The following is a 10,854-nucleotide window of genomic DNA, read 5'->3' as shown; positions in this document are numbered from 1 at the left end:
ATAAAAGTGTAAAAAAAATCTATCTCACGTTTTTTCTTTTACTCTAATGTTGACAATGCTCTCGAAAAATACTGAACCAGAAATGAGAAGACTTCTTATATTTGAGAACACGAGGGGGGTGATAACCGTGTCCCCCCCGGCGCGCTCATTACCAAAAAATGGGAAAAGAAAGCGGTTACGCACCAACAGAGAGAATCGCCCCTTACAAAAAGATTAGATTCTGAGCGGGGTGGGCCACAGACGAAAGACGAGCCGACGAGTGAGGAACTTCGAAACATTCAAATATTGTCTCCGAAGAAAGCAGGACGCTGCAACTCCGCTCCGTTCGCGCAAACTTAATTTCTCAATTTAACGTTATTGAAATATTATCGAATTCACGATGAGGGCCACAATGGCGTTTTTGCTAGTTGGAGCCACCTTAACAGTGTGTAAGTATTAATATAATTATTCATGTAATTTACCAGTTTATGATAATTAAATTAATTTATTAGCTGATATAATAATTCATATTTATTTAATAAAAAGTGGTATTTATTTAATATTTGAAAAATTCTTTAATTGCGTGGGGGATTTATATGATAGACCTAGTAATAATTTAATAATACTTAATATTATGATACTTTATATATTTGGCCGTGTGTGAGTATTAATATAATATTTAATAACTAGCCGAGTGCGATAATTATTAATTAATTAATAATGAAGTGTGCGTGTTTTAATATTTATTCCTTAACTAATTTAGCCGTGTGGATATAAATATATTTGTCTATAGATTATTTAAAATTTTAATTAAAAAATTTAATATAAAATGAAATTAAAGTTTTTATGATTTATTATTTTAAGGTGTTTTATGAGAAAAGATATTATAAAAAATTAACCGGTTGATACTTTGATCTGTTTCTTAATCGTTACAAATTTTACACTTCAATTTCCTTGAAATCTGGAATAATTTTAGTAATTTTTAAATATTTTAATGTGTCAGCTTTATTTTAAACATTTTATCAGAAGATTTAAATAATGGGCGTTCTTATAGTTTAAAATAATACGTCGACACGGAAATTCCTACCTTTTCAAAACTCAATAAGGGTAATTAAAATTACGAAACAAATTTATAGTGCAATGCGAAATACTTTATTTCCTTTTTCTACTATCCGTTTAAGACTTGGGTGTTCGTCCATGTTAAATAAATAAATTCTAAAAAACACGGAAGTGCCCTGACGACGGAAATGTAATGTTGCATCACTCGGCTATTGGGTATTTTCTCATTTGAACATCCTAGATAGTTTAAAATTATACTAGCTACTTGTGCAGGACAATTATTTAAAAATTAAATAAAATGACCGATACTTAAAACTAAGTGCACAAGATTATTTATTTACCTAAAAATTTGACCCGACTAGTTTCGGTTGCGTTAGTGTACCGATGACGGTACGCTAACGAAACCGAAACTAGTCAGGTCAAATTTTTAAATAAATAAATAAAAAAAACTTGAGTACTTCAAAATATCCAGGTTTCTTTCAATTTTAAAATAACACCCTATATAGATTATTCCGAGTACTTTTATATTCATATTTAATTTATTTGCATTTCTGAGGGCATTGCACTTGTATTCGAGTTTCAAAGCTTTCGGTATTGTTGCGAAATCTCGCTAAACCCTGTTAACTCCCGAAAAATAAAATCCTTGAGTGTCAAGGTGTTTTGGCTGCAATTATATAAATTATAGACATTAAATATTTTTGCGAAGCTACAGGCCAAACCTATACTAGGAAAAATGTAAAATAGGTCAGAGCCCACCAATTATAATTGCACATCATTATGTTATAAATATACGGTTTCATTTAATAAGTTTTCTTAAACGTAATTAGTTGGTTATTGGCTTAAACCGATCCAATTAAAGACAATTGTGCTACGTTTTATACATCGAAATTTTGAAAATTCTAAATCGTTTTATACAATGAAATATCGAAAATTCTATATCGTTTTATACAGTTAAATAATTCTACATCGTTTTATACAATTACATAAAAAATTCTACATCGTTTTATACAATTACATAAAAAATTCTACATCGTTTTATACAATTACATAAAAAATTCTACATCGTTTTATACAATTACATAAAAAATTCTACATCGTTTTATACAATTACATAAAAAATTCTACATCGTTGTGTACAGTTAAATAAAGAAAATTCTAACATTTTAATAATAAAAATTTGATTTTTTTATAATTTCCTAAAATATAAAAATAGAATAGATTTTAAACGAATAAAGTTACAATTAATGTTATTCCAAATTAAGAATTAACTAGCCTTATTAAAATTTAGAAACCCCAAATTGTTTTAAAATTTTCAGTCATCTATGAGTTGATTAGTTTAATCGTTGGAAATATACCCGTTCCTGTATTTCAAAAATATATTCTATAAAGATAACTTTTTCCAGTCGCTCTAAAAAGCCAAAATAACCGGTTAAAAGATTAATAACAAAATTGAAACTTCTTATGTGGTATTATCTTATCAGATTTTCTTATTATATATAAAACAACTTTTAAGTGCTAAATATATTCGCCTTTTTTACCGTAGCGATTCAAATTAAAGTCCCAAAACTAGAAAAAAATAATTTACGCGTTACTTTCTTTAGCGTATGTGGGTCAAACTGAACAACCCGGCATACCCGCGACCCGGGTAGCGCCAGCGCGTATTTTGAAAAAGCCCGTCAGGCCTGTTTCGTAATCCGCGCGCGGAAACCTGTTTGTTTTATCCCGAAATAACGTTCGTTATTAGGAATAAGGAAAATGGTTAAATGTTTATTAATGTTTCACCTTGTTTTAAGAAATCTTGTGGCGGAAAACGCCTAAAGTCACGGGATAGCGAGAAAATATTTTACTTCGGAGAAAGTTTACCGTTAGATTTCTTTAAAAAGACGCACCCTGTTGGAATGTTTCGGAAGTATTTCTCGAACTTTGGCGCGCTTTCCATTTCCTAGGGGGTCGTTTTTTCCGCTACACCCTTCGACGGTGAGCCGACGAAAAAATCTCGGTTGATTGACCTACTGTTCCACTCGCTCTCAAAAAAACATCTGAAGAAATTTGAAGAGTCTGTTGACCCAAAGTAGCGTGAAAAGATTTTATTTTATTGACGCGTAGTTTATTAGCTTTAGCCGATTAAGTTGTTTAAAATGAGACTGAATCGATTGGTTGGATTTAAATATAAATAATAAAGGCCCATTAAACCACTACTCTTTTTAAACGATTTAAGTTTTTGCATTGTCCTTTTGTACGGTGTTAAAATAGGAAAGCTACCCGGCTTTTGTTTGATTTTGAAAGCATTGTTATTTACCATTTAAATTGAAATGTAGGTCAAAGCTGCTTTTTTCCGGTCACGCTATTGTAGTTATTTTGTGGCGGTTTATTTGAAGTTTTTAAGTTTATAACTTAATTTAGAATCTTTGGTATATGTGTATATTTCTAGCTTAATTTGGATTATTTTTAGTTGTTTAAATATTGAGGTACATTTCTTTACTAATTAAGATAATTTTTAATTGCTGACATATTTAGCTATATTTCCTGCTTAATTTAGAATCTTTAAATATTTAGAAGTTCAATTTCCATTTATACTGTACATTATTCTCAGCTTTAATATATAATTTTCACTTTTTAATATTTCAAGTTGGCCTAATAAATTATATGTACGTAACCCCTTTTCTTTTTATAAATCGGACTTCTAAGATTAATAATTTTATCTTCATTTAAAATTTCATATTTAAAGTTTTAATTACAGATTTATAAGGTCCTAATATCTAGCTCAAATTATTTTCAATATTGGGATAAAAGTTTATTTAAGGAAATTTGTTTCTTCTGATTTGAGATAATAGGTACTACGTTTTACAGAGCGGTTTTAAACTTTTCAAATAATAAATGTAGCTAGGAATTTTCAAATAATTTTAAATAAGTACTTCTAAAGCTGAGACACATGAATTTAATTTGTTACCGGGAAGTGTAAATACACTTTTTAACTGGTTTTGACATGTCTGCATTCCCTGATAACTGAACTGTGAGCGTTTTCAGAAAACGGGTTTTAAGTTTTAATCGTCTAGCTAATCGATGTTCGGATTTATGTGCGGAATATGCAATTTCTTTCTCAGAATTCATTTAAATTGCAAAAAGTGTTTTATCATTAGGCGCCGGAGAGGGAACATTTGTAGCCGTCTTTAAAAATTTGTTTAATGTCACCCCCCCCCCCCTCCAAGTCATTCGAACGGCGGGCATTTTAACTCTTCATCTTGAAAGAGCGGTTTGAAATCTTCACTGATTCGGAATAGATTAATGGTTATTCATCGAATATTCCGGTTTATGTAGAGATGGCTACAGAAAGTAATTTACCGAGTTCATCAATATTCAACTGACATTTGAGAAAATTCTAGAACTAATATATTGCTGCGGGTTTGGAGTTTTTAATGGTCTGAAGTCGTGTTGACGGAGATAAAATTTATTAACAGCCCTCAAAAGATTTGTCGTCCAAAACATTTTTGCAAAAAATGTTTTTCCACCTACTTGGGCCAAATATTTTTCGATGTATCTTGTCAAAAAATGTTTTCTATATTACTTACTAAAAAAATGTGCGCTAATTAATACTTCCGCCGCGCAGTAAGAGGAGCCGGGTTCAAACCCAACTTGAAGCACTGGGTTGAAAACTCTTAACAGCTCATTTGCATTGGGTGTTAAGTGTCCTATTACCAGCGACGAGTTTATCCCCGAATTATTCGTTTTCCATTGTTGTTAAAAACTTGTTGAGGTTGAGGTTAACGGGAGTAGTAATTGTAGGGAGCTGTTGGCTTGAATGGTTTGCCATTCTATGAAGTACAGCCCGACCACCTTAATTAAAGGCTCCATGACTTGAACATAAGTTGGTGCTTTCGATATTTGCGTGATTAAATAAGTCTGAAGGAAATATATATTTTTTTTTGGTTTATCTTCTAATTGCGATAGACCTCGGAACGTAATTCTGCGTGTTACATTTATTAATATCAAAATGTTCGCTCCATTTTCTACCCAGTAATGGCTTGAGTAATTTTAGGTTCATAATGACATGTACTGCTCTACCAAGAACAAATTCTTAAGACTTAAAAGAGCTTATTGGTTCTCGGTGTTCTTAAAGGGAGTACGTTCTTTAGTGGAAGATTGTCTACTTACACTAGCTTCAATTGGTTTCTCTGGAACTAAGTAGTTAAATGAGCTGATCCAATACCATTTTTTAAATTACAGGACCAGTATATTTATAAGTTGTTAATTCCTTAACTTAAAAGCAATAAACCATCACAGCAACACACGGCTATTTAACCGACAGATATTTAATATTCCGATAGTCCATTAAGGAATGTATGGTATGTTACTAAGCGTGGTCTTTAATGATTTTATCTGCTATTCTAGTATCGTAGAATCATTAAATTTATGGAAATTGAGAACACTTAATGGAAAATGAGCTTTTTTCGTAGCAGTTTAAAGTATTCTTTGACTTCTGTTTTTATTTCTCAAAAAAAACCTTATGCTTAAATTATTTTTCGGATTTTAGAGTCTGCCCGACAGTGAAGACAGGTATATAAAATATCAAAGTTTTAAAGCCGCGCGCCGGTTTGGGTATTAAATGGGAAAAAAGGGGCCAAAGTAGTTGAGCGATGTGGCGCGTGTATTTAGGTTCCCGTCTTCTCACGGTATCCTCTCCACGAGCATTCGCATCCAGCCGAGCAGAAATTCAAGGCCGCCGTCCAATGCCCTAAAACAGGCCGCGTGAGAAATATTTATTCAAATGTGGAGACGGCAGAGACAAGCGGTTCTTTGAAAGTTTCTTTTTCTTAAATTTGCTCCTGTACCATTACCGGTCTGGTTGGTGAATAAATTCCAGAAAAGGCAGGCAATTCGCTATTTTCCTCTGGGGATATATGCGTAAATTGGACGGATCTTCAACTGACGATTCTAAAATAACTTTGGTGCTACCAAGCGTGCAATATTTATTTTAAGAAATTCAAAATAATGTTCCGTCTTCGTGTCAAGGTTGACACGCGTTATTCACGTGTAATTTAATTAAGAAGCAGTTTAATTATTTCACGGAATTTAAGATTCAGATACCGGATTCTAAGAATATATTTCGCGTTAGTGGCTGCAGGATTTTTTTTCTTTAATGCCATAGTTGATAATAGGGTTCATTCGCGACGATGCATTTCTTTTGGGCGTTAAAAACTTTGCTCTGGGATAAAAGCGTAAGCCGTAAATGGTTAGGTACTTCATTCGTCGCCACCCAAACAATGTAAAATTCTTTATAAGTTAGTAACATATCCATCCGTAATTATGTCTCGGGAAATGTAGATATTAAATTATCACATTGTAATTGATAAGCTATAAATTGCTTCTTTTTAAATAGAACGTTTTAAGGCGTATGATATTATATTTCTTATTCCAATAAGACTCCTCAAACATGCGTAGAAATTTTCTAATAACATAGTTACAGATAATTTCCAATTTGACACTGCGCGAGGCAAGTTTGAAAAGTAACTCAAAATTTACGGCCAATTGGATGTGGCTAAGTAAATTTTGAAAATTCAAAAGAATAAACGATTTTTATGATTTTAACACACTTAGTTCTAGTATCTCAAAGTTTGTTTAAATCACAATTGTCACCTATTTATCTTAACATCCGTTTTTGACACATACATGTATTTCACACTTTATTTTCTGGCCTAATAGTGATCTTTTTCTTATCTACGTGGTTTGAAATTCTATCGTAAAGATAGTCCTATCATTGGCTTAACGACCAAAATGTTGCTGAATTTTAAATTTCTTGACTCAATTCTAGAACGCAATTATTTCTGAATTTTGTATCAAATATTTCATCATCCTAAATGCTCTCAAACGATGTTATGATACTTCTATTATTTAATTATAATTATTATAATTATTATCATTATTATTAAATCAAACTTTTCAACATACTTTTACGAAGTATTACACTTAAAAATATTTGAACCTATTTTTTCCATTTACTAATTCAATTGTGCTACTGTCTGGCAGGTTTGGCTCAGAGGGACAGGGAATCAAGGGACAAGGTGTGCAAAAAGGAGACTGGTCTCTTTCCACACGAACAGTATTGCGACTACTACTACGACTGCTTGGACGGCGTAGCCACCCTTCAACTTTGCCCCAATGGTCTCGCTTTCAGCGGCAAAGGACGAGGACTTCTTGCCTCCTGTGACTATCCTCACCGAGTAGGATGTCCCGATGAAGACGGAAGGGTCATGGGACGTAAGTACATGGATAAGTTAATTCAATTCAATCTAATTTTGTTTCACAAACTTAAATATAACTAATGTTGCAAATGGTATGAAAATGCATTTTAGAGAAGATATTATAATTCAAAGTAAAAATTATAGTAGAAAAAGTACTTTCCATCTATCAATGTAGTTTTGTTTGAAAGTTATTCTTCATACAAAAATAACGATGACATACCAAACATCTTTACGTAAATTATTTGGCAATATTTTTAATTATTCATCATTATAATCAGTTCCTTTATTTACGATTGATCGTAACAAATGGTCCCTCTTAAAAGATAAACGTATATTTAAAACTGATACACGTTTTCCAACTTCCTTTCATACCGGTTACTGTCAAGTAATTGTTAGAAACGCTTCAATATTTTTGTTCTCGCCGTACACATAATTTATCGTAGCTACTCGAAACACTCGCTCCATTATGTTTATAAAGGTGTGTTACTTCAAACTACGTGTACTGCGGAAAAAAACTGAATCACCCGGATTTCCTGGTACTCACTAACGCACAATGCCAATAACAAACCTTTCGGCCTTAAATTTAATTGGCACTTTGAATAAACCCTGGTGGCGAAATTTTTGTACGTTTGAGAATCAATCCTATTTTAAATGTTTTTCTTTCAACTCGGGGCAGTCTTAAGCGATAAAACTCGTTATCAATTAATTTTAATCAAGAAAATTTCAATGTACTGAATAAGTAGAAATTGACCAATTATTTTCCAACTTCCGAGACGTAGGTAAAATTTCTTTTTAATACAAACTCGATTTTTTTTGCGAAAATAATTTTAAATAAGGTGGTAATAAAATTTAAAATAAATTGAGTTTTGAGGAAGGAAAAGGAATTTATTTTTAGGACTCGTAAAGCATGTTTCGGTGTTAGTGGGTGATCTATTTTTTGCTAACGTCGTGGTAAAAAAAGAGCAGCTTGAAATCTAGTTCAATAAAATTTTAAATTACCAAAATGTCAGTCCCGTTTCCAAACTTTATAATAAATGAAGATTTTGAGTTAATTTCTTGCCTCACTCGCGAAACTAATATTTGAATTAACTTAATTATAATTGGGAACCTTATCGGTGTTTGATTGAGGTAGCTTGGTGTTACGGATTCTAAGTAGGTTAAGCAGAACTCGTTTATCTTCAAAGCGCTTTAATCGCTGTTGTGTGGAAAACGACAAATATGGGTTAGCCGCCTTTTATTATCCCTGAACTGGAAAAATCGCTAGAAATCAAAAGAAAACTTATAGCTCGGAGGTATTGTTGGTTTGTTATTGACAAACATTCCCGAATGATCCAGATATTTCAATATTCATTGAACTATTTTATTTATTACCATGATTTTTAACACGCATTTTAATGACCTTAATTAAACAAACTGCTATATCAATTCAATTTGGAGGGCTGAAAATAAATTGGGTTCCTTTATTTTTCCAAAAACTAAAGTGTAATTTTATATTTCACAGATAATATATTGCGACAAAGTTAAGCCCTCATTGATTACCACTTTTAATTAAAATTAAATCATAAAAAATGATACCTGTATAGCGTGTGGACAACATTTTTACACCACAAACCTGTTCTAATGTGCATAATTTTTTTGTTAAAACCAAGTTACCAACCTTTTGCAAAACTGGCAGCTCAGTAAGAAGCTCCATCACATTGGTTTCACTTAATAACGTTTTTAACGTAAAATCTTTTAATATTTCATTTTGTATTTTGGTAATTACGTATTGTTTTAGATTACTTGGAACATTTTTTAATGCGAAACCAAATACTTCATTTTAATGATGTTACGGCGCATGTACAAACTCAAATTAAAAAACAAAAAATTGGAAGCTAAATGGTATAATTAAAATTTTCAGAAAGCCCAATATCAACTGAAAACTGTCATTGGCAATATGGCGTGTTCGCTCACCAAACCAGTTGCACCCGTTACTGGCAATGCTGGAACGGAACTGCCACCGCGCAACAATGTCCGTTCTCCCTCCTCTACAACGACGACCTCCACACCTGCGATTGGCCCGATAATGTCCCAGATTGCCAGAAACATCGTAAGTAACCACAAATAATATCAGAGTTGAATAACACTTTGACTGACTTGTACGTTTATATAAACAGCTCTGTGCAAGGAAACTCCAAATGGCAAAATCGCGATTGATAATGCTTGCGTCAGGTTCTGGCTTTGCGTTGGTGGATACCCTAGACTTCAACGTTGCGCCGCTGGACTAGCCTTCAACCCAGTCAACCTTCGATGTGAACTTGCCAATCTCGTCCCAGGATGGTTAGTTCCATTAACTTTATTTATTTCAAGGAGTTAGAAGGCTTAAGTTATATTACGATTTAATAGATAGGTAATGTATTGGAAACAAAATTGTAGGAGTGTTATCTTATATAAAACTTACCCTACACTGTTATTCAAAAGGGTGGCTTTACCTTTCGTAATTTATTTTCCCCAGGGCGTACCTTAAGAAAATTATATTATGTGGTATTAATGTAACACTACATGAAAAAAAAATGGCACCTTACTGGATTGCCCTAATCCCAATTGGCTGATTGCACCCCTTTTGTTTAAAACAATAGGCTTTTACGAAAGAAATAACGCATGATTAACTGTAAATCAATCTTTCTTTTTTTAAAAACATCTTATTTAAACCTGAATACTTTTTGGGGTAAATTCAGCTTAAATATTGTTTTATAATTTCAAATACTACTATTGTTTTAATCGAAATAGACAAAAATTGGATTCCCAAAAGAGCTAAAGCATTGCCCAACCCAGACGAATGCTAACAGCGCCAATAAATAAAAGTGCATTTCACTACTTGAAGGCATTACTGTTCAAAAAACTATCTAGTTGTTTTGACCTTTTAGTTTAAGCCACCTTTTAAACGACAATTGTAATTGTAATAACGCTCTTTACCATCAAAAATTTCTAACAATTACTGCAATATTTCAGTGAGCCACCGGCAACAACAGCTGCACCAGACGATGAGGCGGATGACAGGCCAGTCTCCAGACCCGCTTCCAGACCCTCACCAAACAGATCGCGAGTTGAGCCAAGGCCCATCCCAGTGAGCCCCATCCAAGACCTCGGCGAAGACGACCAAGATCAAGTTCAACCCGCGCCACGCCCTCGTCGTCCTCAGTTCAGACCTCCAGTTCAAGGCTAAACCCTAAACAGTCTTCATGTGCCATAAACAAAAACTTTCCGTCCTTATTCGTATCTTCGTAGAAGATATTTTATTTTATAATCACAATGATTAGTTTGGAAAAGTACGCGTTACGAATATAAACCTGGCTTCTACTTTCCAACTAATGCATGCATTCCAATGTTTTACGGAGAAAGAAGCACGCTTTCGAATTGATGATGTAGTCGAAATTTTTTAAAACGGCAGGAAAAATCTACGTGACAGTATGTTTTCTTCCACTTCTGTAAATATTCCTTCTACCGTTTGTGTTTTTACTATATATCGCGTTTTATACACTTCAGATTGTCGAGTACCATTGCAAAAGCAACATTTCCAAGATTTTTTAATGTTGGT

General features: G+C 33.0%; 1 protein-coding gene across 1 annotated transcript; it reads left to right on the top strand.

Moving 5' to 3' along the window:
- The first annotated feature begins 202 nt into the window (after positions 1 to 202).
- LOC149944393 (protein obstructor-E-like) lies at positions 203 to 10,649 on the top strand. Its single transcript, XM_090175539.1, has 5 exons — positions 203 to 428; positions 7,063 to 7,293; positions 9,178 to 9,366; positions 9,434 to 9,596; positions 10,269 to 10,649. The coding sequence occupies exons 1-5, from the start codon at positions 380 to 382 to the stop codon at positions 10,480 to 10,482; spliced, it is 846 nt and encodes a 281-aa protein (XP_090031665.1). The 5' UTR covers positions 203 to 379; the 3' UTR covers positions 10,483 to 10,649.
- The last annotated feature ends 205 nt before the right edge of the window (positions 10,650 to 10,854 follow it).

The sequence above is a fragment of the Leiobunum rupestre genome, chromosome 5 (genome assembly GCF_980474605.1).
Source record: "Leiobunum rupestre chromosome 5, qqLeiRupe1.1.hap1, whole genome shotgun sequence".
Taxonomy (NCBI): Eukaryota; Metazoa; Arthropoda; class Arachnida; order Opiliones; family Sclerosomatidae; genus Leiobunum; species Leiobunum rupestre.
Note: the sequence above shows the minus strand (reverse complement) of the source record. Positions and strands in the feature narration are given on the sequence as shown.